Raw genomic sequence first — 24,089 nt, 5'->3', positions numbered from 1 at the left:
TCCATCACACCCCAGATAAGGTTGATACTACCCTGGCTGTGCAATGAGTTTGGATATAAGGAATTCTAAAGCAAACTGAAGAATGGACTATTTGCAACTCTTGCATCTGGCCTCCTTTTGACTTGAATGTACAACTAGAGTTGATCATCCTACACCTCATGTTTCTCTATGGTTCCCTTTGCTGGGAAGCCAGCAATGGAAGATATCAGGAAACATGATATCTGCGAAACATGCTTTACAAAGACTTGTGCTGCGGTCGGGTTTATATGTTTATATATTAGTAACACCAGAAAACACAAAAGCTTATAGAAGCAAATCCTGTGCTGGCATGAAATCAGTTTTAGGAGGAAGCCTCCGGAATTTTTCAAATGCAGTCTCTTCCCCCAAGTCCCTCAAGGGAGGTTAACTTTTGATACTTTGTTACTTCTTGCCCCAGACCGGTATAAACGTTTGCACATTTGGACAGAGCACGCCTCCCCCCCACCTCCCTTCCTTTAACTTTTTGAGACAGATGGTGGTTGAGCATCCCTCCCCCTCCCCGCCCGAGGTCTTCCTTTGAAGACGTCCTGCGCCGATTGTACAGCATTTCAGCTGTTCTGAATTAAATCATAACGTCCTCGAAGGGGAGTACCAACCGACCTCTCCCGCACCTAGACAAATGGCAATGGTGGTCCGCCCCCCCCCCGCCCTCAAGGTACGGGTGGGTGGGCGAAAGGAAAGCAGGAGTTCCCTGAACGAAGGTCTCAGTGGAGTCTCCGTCGCGCATGCGTGCCGCTGCTTTCTCCCTCCCCCTCCTCGTTTTCCCCCAACCTGAAGTTAACTTCTGGCGCTCCGACTTGCACTTCGGAGGCTACCAGCCAGAGGCGATGGCACTTTGGCTCAAGTTCTGCTCTTTCTTCTTCTCTCTCACGGCCTGCCTCGATGGCCCGCGCCTGGCCGTCTCCGCTGGAGGGACCAGCAGCGGCGGCGGCAGGAAAGGATCCGCGGGCGAGGCTTGCGCCTGGATGGTAAGGCAGACGGACGGTTTGGGTTTGCCCCTGGGTTGGATTTGGTCACGGTGTATGTTTAGGTCCGAGTTCGGTTTATTCCGATCTAAGACAGGAAAAGGCAGGAAGTTTGCCGGGTGCCAGATACCTTTCGGTTTAAAGCGCTTCGAGACGACAGCCGGGCGATGGCAGGAGTGTGTCCGCTTTGCGTGGTGGGCACTTTGCTGCAAGCACAGCTATGCAAGCAAGGCTCACCCTCCCTCCTTCCTTCCTTTTTTCCTCCCTTCCTCCCTCCTTCCTTTTTTCCACCTTCCTTCCTTTTTTCCACCTTCCTTCCTTCCTTCTTTCATCTTCCTTCCTTCCTCCCTCCCTCCCTCCCTCCCTCCCTTCCTTCCTTCCTTCCTTCCTTCCTTCCTTCCTCTCAGCTTGTTCCTTGCTGGCTCTCCCCGTCTAGCAAACAAGAGGGCCAGCTGGCATTTGTAAGCTTTTGGGATGGTTGGTTGCGGAGTTTGACTGCAGTTTTCGCATCAAAGGAAGCTGGGGAGGAAGGAAGGACGGGGCAGTGGAGAGGGACGGAGCAACAAGTGTGAAGGAGCAACAAGTGTGAAGTCGCTCCACAGTTCTTTTATGCGCCTGTCTCCCTAATTCTTCTCCCGCCTTAACTAGACCTGTGCCGGGAGAAGAGAATAAAAGGCAAAAGGCGATCGCTTGGCCTTTGTCATTTTAATCACTGCAGGCTGGTTTTGGTTACAGGCCTGATCTTTACCGGAAAAACTGGGAGTGTTGTGAAGGTGATACAAAAAAAAAAGAGTTTTAGGGCTTCACCTTTTGTCTCTCCCAGAAGCTGCGATTTCCTTCTTGAGTTCCCCAAGTGTGATTTTTCTTGGGGGTGTATGTGTGTGTGAAACAAAAAACAAAGACTGCTTTCCTCTGAACCTGCTCCTTTCAGTTTTCAGCCTTATTAAAGATTCCAGATGATTGGCACTAGTGACTTTCATTACTTCTTCTTCTTCTTTCTTTCTTTCTTTTTTTTTTTTTTGATGTTAAACTACCACAAAGATTTCCTGGGGATCAGGTCATGAAGAGGGCTGGGGGCTGGGGAGGTGGGGTCTAGGAGACTGGTGAACGAGTGAAGTGGCTCCAGTATTATTAACATTCTTTCTGCTGTTTCTTTGTTCTTGCTTTATTTTTTATAGCCTTTTGTGGTTTCGATGTTTTTAATAATTATGATAATGGCTTTTTAGGTAATTATTGACTGTTAAGCCTTGTTATAGGCCGCCTAGAGATGGGCAGCTCTATAAATTGGAGAGATAAATTGTAAGATAAGTTGTAAAAAAAAACAAAGGAAGTGACCTACTGGCATGGAGTAGTTATGTTCATACCTGAAAATAAATATATAGCTATAAGAAAAAAACTGAAATTTTAGAGGGACAACTTGCTAGAGTTAATAATTGATTTGCAGATTTTAAAGTCTTGGTATTTGTACATGAGAATCTTAGAAGGTCTAATGCTTCCCAAAGATTTGGTGTATTTTCTAATAAAAATGATATTAATTGCTCTATTGACAAAAAGCCACAGAAATTTAAATTTTGCTGAAAAAGATAGTCAGAATTCATTCCATCATAACAACTTTAATTTGCACTTCCTAAAGTTTGCTTTTACTTACCATCACATTTTCTCAGCTCTTTGCTTTAGAAATTGGTTCATTTCATTTGTTTAAGAAAAAGCTATAATGTTTTATGTTTTTTTGGAGAGGGGGAAGAAAACCCTGATGTCAGTCTGGGCCACATTCATAAGCACTGATTGCGGAATAAAGCCAATTGCTTTGTTTGCATAGCAATTGTCTTGGTCTGTTTGTACATTTTGAATAGACTTGCCATACTGTTGAATGACTGATGGCCCCTGTAACACATTGTCTGCTCTGGGGCAAGGCTGCCTTTGAAGTGTTGTCCTGTAGGAAGTAAAACGACTATTTGCTGTATTAAAATTCCTCGGTATTTCCTCTGTTTAACCACAGGCCACTTCCCCTTTACCACTCTAAACACTGCAGGGACACTGGCTGATTGAAAAAGCACAAGGACTGAAGTAATTGTATCCCATTAAGACAGCAACTCTTAGTATATCTTATTTATAATCCTCAAATTCCTTATGTGATAAAAGAGGGGGTTACCTTTTTTTCTGTTAAAAACAAGGTGGAAACATGAAAGCATCCTATTGACTTTGGATCAAAGTATTTGGGTAACTTACTGATACATCTTAACTGGAAAGGTAGAGAGAGAGAGCAAGAAATGTGTGTTGAATTAAAGTAGGTCTGGATGACTTCATGCTCTACTAAGTGTGCATATACTATCCATAGAGGGAGGCTGTAGCCTAGACCTCTGCATACTACTTATGAATAAACTTGCTCAAGGTAATGCTATAGATTGTGTAATGCAAATTGATCAAGTAAACTTTGAGAGCCTTGTTTTAAAAGTTTCTTTAATAAAAGACATGTGTGTTCTCCATCAGTCTAAAATAATTGTCCAGATTTTTGAAGTGAGCTTGCCCATTTAATTATTTTTAAAAGATGAGATTTGCCAGTGGCCCCATCCTTTCAGTATTATATTAAGGATATAAATAAATGACAAAAGAACAAAGCTCCTCTAATGAACAGTAAGACTAAAACAGTTATTCCTCACTTGAAATGGAAAATTATTTTACTTTTTCCTTTGACATACAAGCTAACCCTAACCCCTAAACTGGCATTTTACCAAGATAATACTTTAGGTAGGGTAGTAAAATATATTATTCTGAACAAAACCTGATAAATCTGATATATCCCATTTAGAAATGTTAGGTGAGAATCAAACTTGTTCCAAAACATATCTAGTTGTTTGATTTATAAAATGGTTTTGTGTGAAATATTGAGAATTTCTTTCACATTGCTAATAGTATTATTCATTAATATTGCAATGAATACAACACTGCATGCATGGAAGCAGATTTTTTGCTGTCACATGGAAAAATTATGTTGTACTTTGAAATACATCACCTATGATATTTCTCTGTAAATTAGAAAATACCTATGATCAAGGAATACTTGTAAATTAGAAAACACCTTGTGATTAGCTGGAATAGCACCAGCTTTCTACTGGGAAGGGAGACTGACTGGATTCCCAGTTCATACTAAATCATTATTAAATAAATCATAATTTCCAAATTTGCTGAACAATAAAATATAGTTTATAATGACAAATACTATATTTTAAATCAAGACTAAACAAGAAACATATGAATTGATAAATTAAATGAAGTCCCACAACTGCCTGTCAAAATAGCAGCAAAATGATCTTTTTAATTGTTAAATTATACAGTTTTCTGCTTTGCCTCTAATTTTGTGAAATAGGAAAGCATCAATATTCCCAAGGAAATGATTTTTCCTATGCTCATAAAACCTACTTGAACGTTTTCGATCCCCCTTCCCATGAGTTATGCTTCTTTTACATTTTGAATGGTTCTATACCCTCAGTCTTGTAGTAGTGTATTGCGATTGTGGGGTTCATTGCTGTAGAGGTACAGCTGCAGCAGGAAGTTGTTTGTACTTGTGGATAATTTTTAGAGGACCCTGGAAGATTAAGGTTCAAAACTGGACCAAAAATTGTGAGTGAAAAGAGAGTGGTGGAGACAAGGATGTGGCAGAGTGGGTGGTGCAGGAAGACTCACCAGTGTAATCCTTCTGATCTATGAAGGGGCATAAATAAATGCCTGAAGAAGACTCCTGTGGTTCCTTTTTCTTGTTAACATTGCTAGAGCCATCTTTGCTCAATTGGTTAATCTTCTGGGACAAAGCTAGACATTTGTAGTCAGGCAAATAAGTTTATCGAAGACTTGTTATATCAGAGGTACAGTGTGCCAGTTTGCCATGCGATAGGAGGGAAAGAATGAAAGTGTTAGCCTAGCAATAAGTCCCATGGTTCTTAATTCTTTTGGAGGGGAGGATGGTCTCAATAATATCCTTCCCTAACCTAGCACCATTTCTTTGTATTGGTTCCTTAAGGCCAACAGCAAGCTGGCTGAGTAATGTGGAAGTTGTAATAGACCACTGGTGGAATTCAATTTTTTTTACTGCCAGTTCTGAGGGTGTGGTTTGGTGGGTGTGGCATGACTTGGTGGGTGTAGCAGGGGAAGGATACTGTAAAATCTCCATTGCCACCTCACTCCAGGGGAAGGTTACTGCAAAATTCCTATTTCTTCCCGATCAGCTAGGACTTGGGAGGCAGATGGGAGCAGGGCCAGTCAGAGGTGGGATTTATCAGTTCTCAGATCTACTCAAAATTTCTGCTACTGGTTCTCCAGAACTGGTCAGAACCTGCTGAATATTACCTCTGCAATAGATCTAGGGATGAAAAAAATTGGACTAGTCCTGTGATGTCATGTTCACATTTTAAAAGAATTTAGTAGAATCTCTGTAACTTCAGGGTTTCAAAGTTAGGATTAGAAAGACCCAAGTTAGGGGGAACCCCCCCCCCCAGCTTTTGAGTAAAATTTACTTTAATAAGGTTAATGTGGGTGCCGGGGAGATCCAGGGATGATATCTTTGTAATGGTGTTCTGATATAAATGCTGAAGATGCAACATTTGTATTATGACTATGTGCATGAATAATTGTTTGATGTTATTTCAGCCTGTTATGGACACTGTTGCTATATGTTTATGAACTCATTTTAGCTGATATTGTGAGATAAAGATTTATCCTATGAGTTGACATTGTAGTATTTATTTTTGGTCAAAGAGTGGTCCCTTTTGCTGTCCTCCAAATCTGAAAGGAAGTTGCTTCTTAGATGATTCTTTTTTCAAATCATTAAGCATTTTTACAGTGGTCTGATCAAGAACAGCATAGACGTAAGTGTTGTATGTATATAATAGTCTAAGCCTAGATCTGTTTTCCAATGCTGCTCTAGGACTTCAATATCCTGATAATTAGATGAAATGATTAACCTTCATTCAACTTTCTTGTCCCTAATTGGAAGATGTTTTGGTCTCTTTGCATCTATCTAAAACAAAAATCTTCCAAGAAACTTTTTTTAAAAAAGAAAATAAGAGGTTGCAATAATTTCAGCAATTGATCTACAGTATTTCTCCCATACAACTAACATCTTCAGCATACATACTACAACAGTAGTTTTCTTCAACTCATTGCCATCCAAATGTATCATCTTGTATCTAGAAGCCCCCAAATAGAGCAGCACATGAGTTGGGAGTCACCCATCATGATATGTTAGGGGGGAAAAGTAGTTAGGAGGAGAGTATACTGTATGTTTTTATATGTCTATGTATCTGCTTATGTGTTTATTTTACACACACACACACACACACACACACACACACACACACACACAGTAAGGACAGGCTTTTTTTCACCCTCTCGAGCAGTGTTTGAGCCCATTACAACTAAATAGGGAGAATAGCAACCACCAAAAGGAAGTACTTTATACCACAGGATGAAACTGGTATATGCATCTTTTAAAGCAGTTTTTAAAATGTTGGCAAATTAATGGACAGACTATTTAGGGTAATTATCCCTGGTGGCTATTTATTTCCTCTAGAATCACAAACAGGCTATTCAAAAAATGGTAACAGCATCTGTGGGTGACTGACTTCCTGGGCACAGCTCTGAACTTTTTTTTTTTTTAATGCTCTCGCTTAGCCAAATGTATTATTCAGTTTTTCTTCCCAGACGACTACTTTAAGATGCCTGGACTTCAACTCCCAGAACACCCTAGCCAGCATGACTTGAAGTCCACACATCTTAAAGTATTCAAGTTTGAAAAACTACTGGTGTAGACTTAACAAAAAGGATCTTTTTCTCCTAAATATTTCACCTTTTCCATTAAATTTTCCCCTTTTCCTTTAATTTTCTTTTGCTCTGATTATAAGTAGTCCCTGACTTACAAAAGTTCATTTAGTCACCTTTCAAAGTTATAATGGCACTGAAAAAAAGTGACTTGTGCCCATTTTTCACACTTATGACCATTGGAGCATCCCCATGGTCACGTGATTTTACATTTGGTTGTTCGACAGCGGGCTCACATTTATGATGGCTGCAGATTCCCAGGGCCATGTGATTCCCTTTTGTGACCTTCTGACAAAGAAAGTCAATCAGATTTGTCAGAATATTCATGACTGGCAGAGACATGGTAACAAGGTCAGCCAATGAATAGGCATAACAACAGATCAGCCAATGGGAGCTGAAACAGATTGGAGCCTGGGCGTGGTTTACCCCAGAAGCTCTGAGTGCTGTGCTGAGAATTGAAACTGAAACTAGTCTGTGCTGAGAACTAAATTGGTCTGCTGCTCTGATCTGGAACTGAAGAACTATTTGTTGGTATTGTACATTTATTCATGTGTTATTATGTATATAAAAAAAGTTAATGAAGCCTCCTGAATCAGTTATCTGTGTGTGCTTTCTGGATTTGATTTTTTGCAACAAACTCTGACAAGATTCACATAACAACCATGTTGCTAATTGAAGAACTACAGTGATTCAGTTAACAAAGGTGGCAAGAAAAGTTGTAAAATGGGGCAAAACTCACTTAACAAACCTCTCTCTTATCAACATACATTTTGGGCTCAATTGTGGTGTTGGAAGAAATGTCCTTCTGGGTTTGGCTCCAAGTGGGGAAAAAGACACTGGAGACATGGAGGCTGCTTGGAAAGATGGTTTTAATGGTGGACAGGACCGCATGGCTTGAGTCCTGAACAGAAAAGGTGATCACATGCTTCAATGTTGGTGGAGAAGAGAAGAGAAGGAAAGGGAAGAGAAGAGCTTGCAGGGCTTTTTATAAGCTGTTCGGCCCCACCTATCTGTTTCCTGTTCCTGTGTAAGAAATGTATTCTGATTGGTTGTCAGACTCACATGGGCCCATGCAGGGGCAACCCTCCAGGCTGAGTCCAGGTTTGGTTGAATTCTCAGATTTCTCAGATGCCATGTGGTCAGTTGGGCTTATATTATCATGCCTTCATTCCCAACCCCCTGGAGCTGAAGGGGAGAACTCTTTATTATGTAAAGTGGACTAGCTTGGCCTTCTTAATGGCCCATTGACAAAGTGGGGATGGGCAGGAAGTTGCAGGAATTTACTTTGTGTTTAAAAAAATTTACATCCAGGAAAATATAATATTCTGCCTTTTCAATATTTCCTAGGATATTTCATTTTTATGGGAGAGGGCTGGGTGATAACTTCCTACAGTGGTCATAAGTTGTGGACTGCCTGTATTTCTATATCAAGAAGCAATTGGTTGCTTAACCATTGAGTACTGTGTATCAGCAATGACCAGGTTCACATAGAGGACCAAACCAGAAACCATACTTGATATACATCATTGATAACAATAAATGAATAATGACAGTAGCTGGCAAAATCTCTTTTGGCTTCCTCTCTCTTGAGATAAACTGTGGAACAAATCTTTGAGAAATTTTTACCCAGGATACATTTCAAACATGGAGCAGTTTACACAGCAAGCCTCCATTCAGCACTCCATTATCATAGATCAGTGAAACATATTGTATGAAACAATGTTGGATAGCCATCTGTCTGAAACGGTATAGGGTTTCCTGCCTAGGCAGGGGGTTGGACTAGAAGACCTCCAAGGTCCCTTCTAACTCTACTATTGTATTGTATTATTATTGTATCATTTGCCTGCCTGAATTCAAGTAACCTTGTTTTATTTTATTTTTATCCCACCTTTATTATTTTATAAATAAGTCAAGGGGGCAAACATATCTAATACTCTTTCTTTCTCCTATTTTCCTCACAATAACAATCTTGTGACAGACAGTGACTGGCTCATAGTCATCCAGTTTTTATGCCTGAGATAGGATTAGAACTCACAGTCCACTGGTTTCTAGCTTGGTGCCTTAACCACTAGACTCCTAGTGACTACTAGACCAGACCAACTCTTGTTATTAGTCTTCATAGATTGAATTTTTTTTTTACTACTTAAGAGTAGAAACAATGGAAGGGAGATACAGTGGCCTGCTCAAAATCCTAAATGATTTATCTGGTTTCCCCCCCTCCCCCCCAGTGATATGTAAAATAGACATTTCCTGTAAAGTTTCCTTTTTCAACATTGTAATCTTGAGACATTCTTTGTAGTTTCATTGCTTGTTATGAGAAGACTTTTATAATAGTATACATTTATGTAACTGGTGAAAGCTATGTTTTTGAATGTTTCACATTTCCCCCCAAAATTAATTGTACTCTGCATTTCAATTCTGTCTTGTGTTTTCACACTTCGATTAATTTTTGTAAAAAATTACAACATAATTGTGAATTGCAGGTTTGGCTTATATAAAATAGATATTATGATTAAACGGTGGAACAAGCTCTGTAATGCAGCAAGGAAGTCTCAAAAATGGTATTTAGGAATCAATGCATTGTTTTTGTTATTAAAAGTGTAGTCCAGCATTGCTGGAACATTCGCTTTTGAAAGACGCATTTTAATGTCTTTTCCAGCTATTGTGAAAGTATTTTCAATCATTTGCTATGAATGGCTTCTGTGATGAATCAAAACTTGGTAGAGCATATTATCTTAGCAGGCTGCTTTGGGTTTTCATTTCTAACTAGATATTTTTGATCTTACTTCTGAACGTATTCAGATCCAGCCAAGCACTTAGTGACTTTTCTGCCCCCCCCCCCCTTTTTTTTTTTTTGGTATATAGCTGTGGGAAAATTCCTGGTTGGCTGGCTATGAATTAATGGAAATCCTTACAATGCTTCACTAATGATAGCTCCTGTGGCTTTAAAAAATTCTATTGCCTTTTCTAATTTAGAGGAGGTCATGGAGGTTTACAGAAACTTAAGAAAAGGTAACATCTGGTTGTGCTCTGCTGTTGGCTGCTTTTGTGTGAAGAAAAAAAAAGTTACGGTGTTTCCTCAGCATCAAAAGTGGTTAAGGTAACCCTGATAAAAAAGCTCTCCCCTCAAGCTGTGAGTTCTAATTAATTGTACTCTCCTTCTGGGACTGTTGGATCTTACTGTTATATCCCTGATTTTTAATACTTTAATCCTAAAGGATTTACCTAGCTACAGATAGTTGAGGAGCTGTAAAAAAACTTTTATTTCTTAGAGGGTTGAGATAACCTTAATACCGTAGCACCAACATGGATTCTGCTTATGTAAGGTCAAGATGCAATCAAGCTTTTTAAAGCAGTTCTAAAATAAGAAGAAAAGATATCTTGTGGAGGTAAACTATTGGAAATTAACTACCTTTACTTTGTTTAATTTAAATGAAATACTACCTTAAATTAGTTTTCTTGGTTTGCCTCCACCTGTTTCTTTTAGAAGTATAGCCACTGGCATGGCACTCAAGGACCAAATTTGGCTATCAAGAAAATGGTTATTTGGGGAAGAAACAAGCGATGTGTTATGAATGCCATCCAATAATGAAGGGTGTGGGCTTGGTTGCTTTCTTGAAGATATTTTAGTACCAAATTATGTACATTATCAATGCTTGTAGGGGAGGATGTTTGCTCACATACACAATGAAGGATGTGTATGAAATTGTTGATGTAAAACCACCCTTTTTAGGTGGAGCCAAACCAAGTAAATAGAGAGAGCTAAAAGTAGATGAGACTCCTACTGACCCACTCACCAGGCCCTAGCCGCAGGGAAAAACCAGAAGCCTTATTTGCTATCTTGTAGAGAAGTGCTGAGACTTACCTTTAAAGCCACTTGAAATTAAATCTAGGTCTATAAATTTCTTTCACTGAACTATACTGATGTTAGCTCCAGTTGGGATTGTGCCCTTATAGAAAGAATTCTTGTACAACCTGGGGGTGCACCTGAATTCCTAGTTGTTGTTGGAAACTGGTCAAGAAGACTTTTGCCCAGCTTCAACAGGTACACCAGTTGAACCCATGTCTAGAACACAACACATTGGCCCTACTCATCTACTATAATGCACTTTACGTAATACTGGTCCTGGGAACCACCCAGAAATGAGTACAAAGTAGACAATCTGAGTTTGAGATATACTGTAACATGAATATTGTAGGAGCTGCATTGGTAGCTGACTTATTGCCAGGAAAAATTCAAGGTGCTGGTATGGCTTGATTCCTGGCTTGCTCCAAATAGAATCTGCCTATTCAAGTGCACCTTGTTTTCTGAGAGTCCCTCTTTGTCATAAGATGTGATAGGAGGGCATTTGTGAGAAACTCCTCTTCTGTGCAATGTCTCTCATCAGACATAAGTTCTGTTAAAAGTTGTAGAAGTTCTGGTTCTTTCAAATAACATTGGGGTATGGAAGTCACTTGCTATGTGAAGAGTTATTGGTTCTTATAATACATGATGCAATATGATTATAGTATTAAAGGTAAAGGTTTCCCCTGCCAGTTGTGTCCAACTCTAGGAGGAGGTGCTTATTTTGCTTTCTTAGCCAAGTGAGCCAGCTATTGTGGCCCGCCAGTGGCCAGTGGAACTGGCAGCAGATTCGGACAGTGAGGAGGTTGGGGAGGAACATGGGCTAGTCATGGAATCTGGGGAAGGCTCTGATGAGGACTCTGTGTCGGAGGCAGAGAGAGGGCCAGAGCCGTATGCAAGTTACCAGCTGTTGTCAGAGTTGGACAGCAGTGAGGCAGACAAACAGCTGAAGCCTGTTCCCAGTGTGCGGATGCACAGAGTTGCCAGATGAAGGGAACAACTGAAGAGCAGGGGTCGACTTGGGAGTAAGGCCAGATGATGAATGGCCCCTCCCAGAGGAGATAAAGGAAGAGTGAAAGGGGAGTGGAGTTTGCAGGAGACAATTAGTTTGCTAATTAGTTAGTGACTCTCCAAGATTCCTTGCCAAGTTCTGCAGATATCGAATCTCCAAGCCAGATAAGGTGTGTGACCATAAATCCTCCTTTGAAAGACTTTGCCAGCTGTGAATGAGCAGAATTCATTGTAATTTAATAAAAGGGTTTTTTGCCGGGACAAGTAGTTTGTTTCATGCTCTTGGGAAACCTTGGTCAGAAAACCAGCATTGTCCGAAGACATTGCTGTGGTCATGTGGCCAGCATGACTATATCCCGAGGCACACAGAACATTGTTACCTTTCCTCCAAAGTGGTAGCTATTTATCTGCTTGCATTTACATACTAATTTTGTCTTGTAGAGCACCAGTGAAAGTTTAGCATCTATCTCAGGAAGAAAAAAGAAATATAAATTGGTTACACGGCTTATTTCTTTGCTATCAGGTGTTGGAAGAAGAATAGGTCAGGAAATCCTAGATATCAGAGTCATGCTGTAATCCTGGGCATTGAGTTTCAAATGAAGTCACTGAACTTGAAAACAGTCATTTTCTTGCAGACATTTCATTACCCAAACAAGATAACATCATCCATGCACTGTTTGAAACATTAAATTGACTTTTTGGAATGTCACTGAAGAGCCTTGGGAGACTTTAGATATGCATAGAAAATACTTAGATTTGCTGCTGCTATCCTTCCCGTTTCCCTGATTATTGCTGGTAGAAATAAATGTTGTCCTTGCTGCTCACTTGGGGCTCACATTGGTGTTATGGGGAGCATTCTCCTGCTTACTCCTGCCCCATCTCAAGCTTTAACATGTTTTATCTTTGGAACATGAAGAAAGAAGTACAAGGAGAAGGCTGTGGCTGCTTTGAAGCAGAAGTATCACTTGATCCCTTTCAGATCCATATGAATACAAGTGCACAATCACAAACAGCCCAATGAAAGACATCACATTATAATCTAGCATTCTGATGGTTTAGATAATGAAATTCATGACAATATTATCTCACATGAGTATTGTGTTTCACTTAGTCTTGGATTGATGTTTATATCTGTATTGCAACAGTCATATTAAATCTGAATTATTTCCGGAGTGAGGGACAGGAGGCTCCAGTAGTGATATTAACACGCCCAATTGGCCACGAGACTGGGATGAAGCTGAAGCCACGCCTCTGTGCTCCACCCTTGACTTCCAGTTTCATCTCAGTCTGGCCAGATACGAGACGCAAAAAACTTTTCTACAGCCTCCTGGAAAAGCAGCTCTTTATCTTGCCAGTAAGTGATCTGTGGTGGTTCCTTTTACTGGCCACCAGGTAGATTACTCTCTTTGCTGGAGGCTAGGGATGCCTCGGTCACCCTTGCAGCAGCCATTTTGGGCTGCGCCGACCACATGGCGACTCTGCCTGACTCCTGGGTGATTGGGAGGCTTGCAGCTTGGGATTTCCAGCCCTACGGCCTCCCGTTGGCACGATTAGCTGGCTGAAGACTTTGGTGGCTGCAATCGAGCCGCGGAGGCACCGGCAGCGCTTGCAAGAGTACAAAGAGTCTTTTTTTTTTTTTTTTTTTTTTTTCAAGAAGTTTTATTGGTTTTTTTAAAAACATTTATGCGGAAAAGGGTAAGTGGAATAGTTACAAATTTTGGCAGTTGCAAGTATGGCAGACGCCCCCTCCCTCCAGACTCCTAGGTTACATCAAAATATCAAACCTTATTACATAGTCATAAAAAAAATCAGCATATTAATTCTAGAAAAAATACTTTTCAATCAGTTTATATAATTATAATATATAGTCTAGTTGTAAATTCATTAATACTTTCGGTCTGTTTATAACATTGTGGTTTTCTTATTTATTTTTGTGATCTGAGCTTTCTTGGTGTTGCCCCTTCACCCCCCGCTGGCAGAGCTCCGGCCCCTCCCGTGTCCTGTATAACCGTTGTAGTGTCATCTGTTTTTTCTAGGTTCGCTTTGTTTTTTTCCATAAAGGCCTGTGCCTCTATGGGTGTGTTGATTCTGATTCTTGTCTCCTCCCAGAATATCAGCATACCTTCAGGCATCAACCATCTAAACCACACCCCCTTCTGGTATAATTTATTCGCCAATTGCGAATAACTTTTCCTTTTTTCCCTAATTTTTTTGGGAATCTGCTTTAGAATGGTTATCTCCCTATCGTGGTATGTCAGTGTTTGCCCCCTTTGTACACCCAGAATTTCATCTCTTGTGGTTTTCCTAAGAAATTTAATATGAACCTCCCTGGGTACATTATGTGTTCTGGCATATGCTGAATTCACTCTATAAGCTAGATCTATCTCCCATTCCATCTGCTGTTTATCTTTGTGTATGTATTCAGCTAGAATGTTAGTCATAATGTCCCTTATATTTTCCCCATCTGCTTCTATTACATTTTGAAATCTAAGATAAAAGGACATTCTTTCAAACTCTGCTTTCATTTGTTGGATATCAAGTTCTTTGTTCCCCTTCTGTAAGGCCTCTACCCCCCCCCTCGCCTCCGCCACCCCACCCTCCACAAGGTCCAGTCTCTGTGAGTTCTTAAAGATTTGGGCTTGATTCTGTTTAATTTCATCTTTCATTTCCCTTAACTGTTTCTTAATTTCCTCCTGGCCTTGTAAAATTTGTTGAAGCATTTGTTGGAAGTCTATCTCTGTAGTCTTGGGTTGCATCAATTCTGATATCTTTGACTGTGTAGCTGGACTAGACGTTGCAGACGTTGGAGCAGAAGTAGCAAAGCCAGGCTTTCCAGGAGGTGGTCTTTTTGGAGACATGGTTTATGAAGCAAGGAGATCAGTCAAAGTAGAGACTGGGCAGCTGGAGAGGTAGAGCAGGCAGGCGAATTCAGAAGGCAGAGGATCCAAACAGATGGGGATTTCTTTAGTCACTCTAGCAGTAGATGAAAGTTTTTTTTCTCCAAAGAGTTCAGAAAGTAGCAATCCACAAGAAATTCCTCTGGGTGACTCGGAGACAAAGACCGGAAGCCTGAATTTTAAAGGTGGAGTCAGGTTTCACAGTTCATGAAGACAACGGAAGTGTGCCATCTTGCCCTGCCAGCTTTGGGCTCAGAGGCATAGTAAAATTTTTAAAAGTTCAAAAAGTTCTCAGTTCATCCATTAGTTCTGGAGCTAGGTCGAATGAAAATCACTTTTATAGGGGTGAGGCATCATTAGTTGGCTCTCCCCCCTCCTCCTCTCTGGGGATGGAAGGAAAGTCTTTTCAAGCCGCTTGTCCGAGGGAGGGGGGGAAATCCCCCTCCCTCTAGCCGCACCTCCAGCAGGGATCCGAAAGTTTAACTTTTTAAAAGTGCTGAAAAGTTCATCAATTCAAAAGCGAAGGAATGCAGAAAGGAAGCCTCTCACCATACTGCCGCTGCTTCGTTCGGAAGTGTGTTCTCCGATCGGCATGGGGCGAGACGCGTGCGCACGCACGTCCTCCAAAACTGCTCCCCGATGCCTAGAACGAAGCGGAGGAGCCCCCGCCAGCCGCCGCCGACGCCAGGACCCTCCGCGAGCCGTTCCTTCGGCAAGACGCCCCTCCAAGGCGTCTTGTGCCCCCCCAGAAGCGGGGGAAGCCCACCGGGAGAGCTGGAGCAGGCAGCGATCTGCCTGTCGCCGTAGCCGCCGGAACCGGAAGTCACACAAAGAGTCTTTTTAAAGCTGTGAGTGAGCCGCGGAGCGGCGAAGGAGCACATAGGCGCTTAGCCTCGGCAAGCCTCAGCGGCAGCCTCCAAAACACACCATTCTCGGCATTGGAGTGGAGGCTGCCTAGAAGCTTAGGAAACAGAGGTTTTTTCCTCTTTTTCTCTTTTTCTCTGCTGCAGCCGAAGAGAGGAGCATGGAGGAGGCTTGCAAGGAGGGCTGTGAGGGCTGTGAGTACTACACGTGGCAAGGATGGCGGAGGAGGCAGGAAGGTCCCCTTCACCCCCATGTTTCCCTGGGGAGGGCCCATCTTCCAGATTGCGCCCTACTGCCTCTGCCAGGGCTTAAAAGGCTGCTGCTGCCTTTCATCCCTCATGTGCCACCCAGAGGGATGAGCTTAGGAGGCACAAAGCCATCTCTAAGACCTTTTCTACAGCCGAGAAGTTGAGGGCCCAGCAGGGTAGGCTCAGCACTTCTCCCCCTCGCTCTAGATCTCCATTCGGGGGTGAGTCTCTGCCTGTCCCCGCCCCCAGGCTCTCCGGATTCCCTAGTAAGGTTTTTTGGGGAGGTTTCCCCATCACCACCCCTTTTCCTAGAGGACCAGGAAATGGATCTGGAGGATTCCTGTATTCATGAGGATCCCATAAGGGATCAGGCCTTGCCTAGGCCTATTCTGGTCCCCCAGGCTGGGGCAGCTCAGGATCCTGGGAATTCCTGCTGGGATTTCCTGGATGTGGATAATCTTCCCAGGGGGTTGCAGAGTCTTATTGAAAGGGCTATCTTCTATGGCATTGCAGCTGGCCTGCAGCAGCAGGCCACCAGGTCCCGGGTATCGGACTTCAGGGCCCGGTTTTCTCTGAGCCCAAGGCTGTTAAGGAGGAGATCCCTGCTCCTCACCTCTGCCTGGAGGTGGTGAAGAAGCAATGGGAGAAGCCTGCTGCTTTCCCGAACCCTGGCAGTAATGATAGACGTTTTTATAATATTGAGCCAGATTTTTCCCAGGCCTTACAGCTACCCACTGTGGACCCACCTGTGGTCGCTTTGGCATCTCCTGCTTCTCGGTGGCCAAGGATGTGGATGACAACCTTAAAGTGGATGACAGGAAGGCAGAGATGACGCTGAGGAAGACGTTCCAGTCTGCGGCCTGGGCCATGAAGGCAGCAGCATTGGCTTTGTTCTTCAATTGCATGGCTATCTTGTGGATGGAGAAGATCCAGGAATGATTCCCCCAGACCAGTACCTAAACAAGCTAGTGGCGGTGGCGCAGTTCTTGGGTGATGCTACGTTGAATGCCATGAAGTTCGCTTCCAGGGCCATGGGTCTGTTACCTCTCATCGCCTCCTTTAGCTCTGGGGGTGGCAAGTGGACAACAAGTCAAAGTGGCAGTTGACATTGGCTGACGTCGCGGGGGGGCTCCCTCTTCAGGGCCGCTCTTGACCCGCTCCTCATGGAGGACAAGGATAAAAAAATGTCCTGCCCACCTCGGCGAAGAAGGCAGAGCAAAAGTCTACTCCGTTCTACCGCAAGCCCTCGTACTGACCTCAGGAACAGGAAGCTCAGCAGAGCAGGTACTCTTCCCCCAGGCCAGAGAGGCAGCCCAAGTGCAGTTACAATAGGGACAGGTCTCACTTCCAACAACAGAGTAAGCATCCCTTTTGAGGGAGAGGTAATCGCCCCTACCACCGTGGCAAATAGGTCAGGCCTGACCCCACCCATTGGCGGTTGCCTGGCTCCCTTCTCCAAGGCCTAGGCAGAAATTTCCTCAGATGCCTGGGTGCTCAGCATGGTCACTCATGGGCTTCATTTAGAATTCCTTTCCATTCCCCCAAATTTCTTCCGTTCATTTCCCCCAGGCTAACGCATAGAGAAACGCAGGTTGATGCATCAGACTATTAAACATCTGCTTGACATTGCTGCAGTGGAACTGGTCCCGACGGACCAGGTGGTCAGGGGTTCTATTCGAACCTGTTTCTGGTGCCCAAGTCTTTGGGGGACTGGAGAGCTATTCTCGACTTGAAACTGTTGAACCAATATTTGGTTTACCGCAAATTCAGGAGGGTCTCCCTTAAGTCCATTTTGGCAGGTGTTCGGGGGGAGATTACATGGCGTCTATAGATCTTACGGAGGCTTATCTCCATATTCCCATACTCCCTGATCATAGGTGCTTCCTCCAGTTCTCCTACTTGGGGCACCATTACCAATATAGGGCCCTACCATTTTGGTTGTCTTCTGCACCCAGGTCTTTCACCAAGGTGTGGTGGGTGTACCTAAGGGTGTTTTCCATTAGGTTACATTGCTACCTGGATGACATCCTCATCCAGGGGGCATCCCTGAGTCAGACGAGGGTGGACTTTCTGCAGGTATAGACACTCTACAAAGGTTAGGTTTTTCTGTTAACTTTGAAAAGGGTTCTCTCTCCCCGTCCACTAGGATCCTCCATTTGGGGGTGGTTATAGATTCCTGTTCAAGAAAGGTTTTCCTCTCTCCGGACCGCAGGTCCAGGTTGGTTAAAATGGTTAAGCAGGTCCGCAGCCCTTCTCTCCAGCTCATACCCTGCATCGAGGTAGTGCCGTGGGCATGGTTGCATGCCAGGACTTTGTAGTGGTGACTCCTGCCATTCCAGAGGGCCAACACCAGCAGCTCGCCAGCCAAGGTCGAGGTCATCCCTCAGGTACTGATCTCTGTCATGGTGGCTGTCCTCAGCCTTGCTCCAGGGGTGCAACTTCAGGGACCAGGAGTGCCTCGTCCTAACCACGGACGCCAGTCTGTTCGGCTGGGGGGCGACCCTGGGGTCTCAGTTGGTGCAGAGTCAGTGGTCATGGTAGGAGCTCCGACACAATATCAACTGGTTAGAGCTCTGGGCAATCCATCTGGTGCTTCGACACTTTCGGTTCGCCGTCGAGGGTCGTCACATCCTGGTTCTCACCGACAATGTGATGGCCAAGGCCCACATCAATCGGCAGGGCAGCACACATTCCAAGGCACTGCATGCTGAGGCAATGTTGCTGGGCAACTGGGCGGAGAGACACCTGCGGTCTATCCGGGCAGAACATATAACGGGGGTCGACAACCATCAGGACGACTGGTTGAGTTGAGAGATGGTGGACAACGGAGAGTGGAGCCTCTCCCTGGAGCTGTTTCAAAGCATCTGCCAGAGGTTCAGACAACCGGTAGTGGACCTCTTCGCCACTCTGGCCAACGCACAGCTTCCCTGGTTCTTTTCTCAGTTCCCGACTCGGGGAATGGAGGGGGTCAACGCACTTCACACGAGGTGGCCAGATGGGCTGTTGTACACTTTTCCTCCCCTCCCCCTCATTCCCGGGGTCATTCAGAAGCTAGTCAAGGAGCAGGCAGAGCTGATCCTGGTGGCACCACAATGGCCGCAGAGGGCCTGGTTTGCGGATCTCATGACTCTGCCGGTCCAGCCTCCATGGCAGATTCCAGAGGGGGAGATAGAGTTGCACCAGGGGAGGCTAGTACACCCAGAGCCACACTGGCTGCAACTAGCCATGTGGAGATTGAGCAGGAGTACCTGAGGGAGGCTCACTTGTCGCTACGAGTGATTAGGACCATAGAGGCCTCTCATAGATAATCCACCATGAAGATCTAGAACTCCATCTGGGCTTCCTTTGTGACCTGGTGTCAGACTGCCCAGGTGGTGCCCACTAGGGCCTCAGTTCCACAGGTCCTGGACTTTGTCCAAGACGGGTTGGATAAGGGGCTTTCCCTGGGCACCGTGCGTAGGCAGCTTGCTGCCCTGGCTACAGTTCTTCCAGATGAGGGCTCTGTTTCCCTCACCCAATTGCCCATTGTTAAGAGGTTTCTTCGGGGGGGTCTCCAACTTGCATCCTCCAGTGGTCCATAGGTTCCCCACGTGGAATCTCCCTACGGTGTTGTGGGTTCTCATCGCTGAACCCTTTGAACCATTGAGGACTGTTAGCCTGAAACTCCTAATTCTTAAGGTGGTATTTTTAGTGGCTATTACAGTGGGGCAAAAAAGTATTTAGTCAGCCACCAATTGTGCAAGTTCTCCCACTTAAAAAGATGAGAGAGGCCTGTAATTGGCATCATAGGTAGACCTCAACTATGAGAGACAAAATGTAAAAAAAACCCAAATAATCACATTGGCTGATTTGAAAATAATTTATTTGCAAATTATGGTGGAAAATAAGTATTTGGTCAATATCAAAAGTTCATCTCAATACTTTGTTATATATCCTTTGTTGGCAATGACAGAGGTCAAACATTTCCTGTAAGTCTTCACAAGGTTGGCACACACTGTTGCTGGTATGTTGGCCCATTCCTCCATGCAGATCTCCTCTAGAGCAGTGATGTTTTGGGGCTGTCGCTGGGCAACACGGACTTTCAACTCCCTCCAAAGGTTTTCTACGGGGTCGAGATCTGGAGACTGGCTACGCCACTCCAGGACCTTGAAATGCTTCTTACAAAGCCACTCCTTCATTGCCCGGGTGGTATATTTGGGATCATTGTCATGTTGAAAGACCCAGCCACGTTTCATCTTCAATGCCCTTGCTGATGGAAGGAGGTTTGCACTCAAAATCTCATGATACATGGCCCCATTCATTCTGTCCTGTACACGGATCAGTCGTCCTGGTCCCTTTGCAGAGAAACAGCCCCAAAGCATGATGTTGCCAAACCCATTCTTCACAGTAGGTATGGTGTTCTTTGGATGCAACTCAGCATTCTCTCTCCTCCAAACACAACGAGTTGTGTTTCTACTAAGCAGTTCTGTTTTGGTTTCATCTGACCATATGACAGTCTCCCAATCCTCTTCTGGATCATCCAAAATGCTCTCTAGCAAACTTCATACGGGCCTGGACATGTAGTGGCTTAAGCAGGGGGACACGTCTGGCACTGCAGGATCTGAGTCCATGGCAGCGTAGTGTGTTACTGATGGTAGCCTTTGTTACGTTGGTCCTAGCTCTCTGCAGGTCATTCATTAGGTCCCCCCGTGTGGTCCTGGGATTTTTGCTTACCGTTCTTGTGATCATTTTGACCCCACGGGGTGAGATCTTGCGTGGAGCCCCAGATTGAGGGAGATTATCAGTGGTCTTGTATGTCTTCCATTTTCTAATTATTGCTCCCACAGTTGATTTGTTCACACCAAGCTACTTGCCTATTGCAGATTCAGCCTTCCCAGCCTGGTGCAGGTCTACAATTTTGTTTCTGGTGTCCTTCGACAGCTCTTTGGTCTTCACCATAGTGGAGTTTAGAGTGTGACTGTTTGAGGTTGTGGACAGGTGTCTTTTATACTGATAACAAGTTCAAACAGGTGCCATTGATACAGGTAATGAGTGCAGGACAGAGAAGCCTCTTAAAGAAGAAGGTACAGGTCCATGAGAGCGAGAAATCTTGCTTGTTTGTAGGTGACCAAATACTTATTTTCCACCATAATTTGCAAATAAATTCTTTCCAAATAAGCCAATGTGATTGTTTCGGGTTTTTTTTTACGTTTTGTCTCTCATAGTTGAGGTCTACCTATGATGCCAATTACAGGCCTCTCTCATCTTTTTAAGAGGGAGAACTTGCACAATTGGTGGCTGACTAAATACTTTTTTGCCCCACTGTATGTCAGCTAGATGAATGTCAGAGTTAGGGGCAGTTTCCTCTAGGGAGGATTTGTGCATGTTCCACAGCAACAGGGTTGTGTTGAGGTTAGATCCGTTTTTTATGCCAAAGGTAAAGTCTATTTTCCATCACTCCCAGGAGGTTATACTTCCGGATTTTTGTCAGGTTCCGGTTAGGGAATTGGAACAGCAGTGGCACTGGTTGGATGTCCGACGGGCCCTGTGTATATATTTGAAGTGGACGGCTCCTTCCAGAGGTCGGAGGCACTATTACTATCCTTCCAACCTTCATTGCTGGGTAAGCGGGTTATGTCTTCCACCATTAGCCAGTGGATCCACCTGGCTATTGCCCTGGCATACGAGTCCCAGAAGTTGTCTGTGCCGGCTGGTATTATGGCACATTCAACGAGGAGCGCTGCCACCTCGGCAGCTTGGGCTTCCCAGGCTCCGATAGACGACATTTGCAAAGTGGCAACGTGGGCTTCACCATCGCTGTTTACTCGGCATTACAGGTTGGATGCGTTCGCATCGGCTGATGTGGCATTCGGACATAGGGTGCTACAGCAGGTCATTGCGGATCGTTAGTTTCCCGCCCATAGGACTTAGCTTTGGTAGGTCCCACTATTGGAGCCTCCTGTCCCTCACTCCGAAAAATGGCAGTTGGTCCTACCTGAACTGCTATTTTAGGAATTGGGTGACCTCCCTTGACAATGGGATTCAAATTGTGAACCAATGTTGTTGTTTTTTTACATTCAAAAGTATTGTCACTTATTACCTACAGCAGTTGCAAATATGATGCTAAAATGCATTTATTGATCTGACTTAAACACACACATACACCGCATCAAAGGAAAATTTGATTAGACAATAAATGAATTGGCAATTGACATTTCAACAGATCTACTGAAGATGCAAAAAGCACAAGTTGAACAATTGTCTAAAGTAATAAACTTTGTTTTGCATTCCAGGATCTGGAAAGCTTAGGAGTTTTTAAGATTACAGGCATTTTTTAATTTGTTTATATATCAATAGCTTCCTCCCTTGTTTCCAAAATCTAAATCTGAAAAGTCTTTAAATTCTGCTATTACCTGCTTAAACTTAATTGCTTGATTAAAATGACTGTTTTAAATAACAGAGTAGAGATGAGAATATTGGTAAGATTTGACTCTACACAGGTGAGAAGAGCTTTTTATTATGCATTGTTCCGGAATGCGATTAGAAACAAAAAGAATCCCATCTTTTATTCATAAATTTAGGACAATGACAGAGAACACGGCTTAGATATCCTCAAATAGTTGCATTTCTAAGATTAATACTCTAATCATGCAGCTTTTTCAAAAGGACTGCTAGCTATGAAATCACATGGAGAGATTTTAAATGGAACATTCAGTTTGTAAAAGAATGAGCTGCCTAGACAGAACTAATTTTCTGGTTAATCAGCAAATGAATAAATCAAACCCATAGTATGAATGAAGGTCTAAAATCCTCACATTATCCAAAAGTTTTAATAGGTGTGAATACTTCTGTTCCTTCTAGTTTAGATGAGGGAGGCTATTGTGCTTTGTCATTTGCTTCCACGAATTGCTGCATGCAACAGATCTTGTGAGTAGTTCATAACATGTCTTGTGAGAATTTCATTTAATATAAAGAAATGATTTGCTCGTTCTATGTTCTTTTTCTTACTTAATAGTATATATTTTCTGGATTTGTGCTATGAAAATCAATGTGTATCCGTATTTTGGTTTGCTCTGTAAATACTACCATCCATTTGTCCTGTTTTAGTCTACATGCACAGATGCAAAGAAGTTTTAAAGACTTCATTTACAGTCCAAGTCCTTAATGTTGATTGCCCAGATCATGATTCTCACCCAAGACAAGGCCCTATTGAGTCCAGCAATTCTGAGCAAAGGACATCGAATTCAAAAACATGGCAAGAATCCACAAAGTCCACAAGTCCAGTCTGAAGTCCAAGGTCTGAGTTCAAAATCCACAAACAAGTTCCAAGTCCAAACACATGGTCAAATGCAGAAGAGTCCAGAGTCAAGGAAGCCAAGATCACAGAGGTAAAGAATAGAATGGTTGATTGTTCCCAACAACCCCCAACTCCACTCATCCAATTAAATAGGTCCTCACTGGTGCAGCTCATCAGGAGGGGTGAAGCTGCCTCCTTGGGAGTAGCCTCACCGACCTCTGTTGTGCCTGCCTCTACATAGCCCTGCACATCTGGTAGATGTGGTGGAGGATGCATTTCCCCTTCATCCCCACTGACCAGCTGCATGCCTTCCCCACCTCGCGTGTCTAGAGGGAGCCTCTGAGTTCTCTAGCTGCAGTTGCATATTTACGCAACTTATAAAAAATACGACAGGGTCTTATATTTTTTTGACCCACGAAATATGGCCTTGGGCTTATTAAAGGGGAGGGCTTATTATTTTTGGGTTGCCGGGGGGCTGCTCCCTTGCGGCTGGGTTCCCGAAGAGCCAGGCACAGCCTCAGGGCCGAATGGCTGTGTTGCACTGTCGCAGCAGCAACGCAGCAGCCATGAGGTGACCAAGCTCGCGAGCAGCCGCCCGGCAACTCCCCTTTCCAGCCGGGTATAGCGCCGCTGACCGACCTAGCAGTACCCGGAAGGCACCAAACAACATGAGCACCTGTTCGCCGCCTCCCGCGGCTTGGTGCCTTCGGAATGCCCCTAGGTGAGTGAATGGGGCTCTGCGTGGCTGGAGAGGGAAGTTGCGCAGCGGCTTTTCTGCTCCCCGCTCGCGCGAAGGGCATCTATGCTGCTGGTGCCATCCACCGCTTGGGGTTTTTTTTCAAAGAACGGAGAAGGGATGCCGCTCTGGAAGTACGCTGTATGGTTGTACGATGTACTGCATCTTGCAGTTAAGTATATCCACAAGTATTTGACCTTATTTGTGACTTGAATCTCCAAGGTGTCTGCCAATTCTTCCTTTTGTCTTAATGGTATATTCTTTGTCAGAATCTTCGTTTTATCTTTATTGATTTTCAACCCTGCTACTTTTCCAAATTCCTCTATTCTTTCTATCAATTTATGTGCTGATTCTAATGGATCCTCAAGGATAAAAACCAGCTCTCTGCAAATGCT

General features: G+C 43.8%; 1 protein-coding gene across 2 annotated transcripts in view; it reads left to right on the top strand.

Annotated features, from left to right (window-relative positions):
• The first annotated feature begins 821 nt into the window (after nucleotides 1-821).
• IL17RD (interleukin 17 receptor D) overlaps nucleotides 822-24,089 on the top strand; it is a 78,347-nt gene continuing 55,079 nt past the window's right edge. For both annotated transcript variants that reach the window (XM_081938340.1, XM_081938339.1), the window contains exon 1: nucleotides 822-1,007. In XM_081938340.1, the coding sequence (XP_081794466.1) occupies nucleotides 867-1,007 (141 nt within the window). In that variant the 5' untranslated portion in view covers nucleotides 822-866. The remainder of the gene's footprint in view (nucleotides 1,008-24,089) is intronic.

The sequence above is a fragment of the Natrix helvetica genome (genome assembly GCF_964273705.1).
Source record: "Natrix helvetica genome assembly, chromosome: 1".
Classification (NCBI taxonomy): Eukaryota; Metazoa; Chordata; class Lepidosauria; order Squamata; family Natricidae; genus Natrix; species Natrix helvetica.
This window is presented reverse-complemented; position numbering and strand designations above follow the sequence as displayed.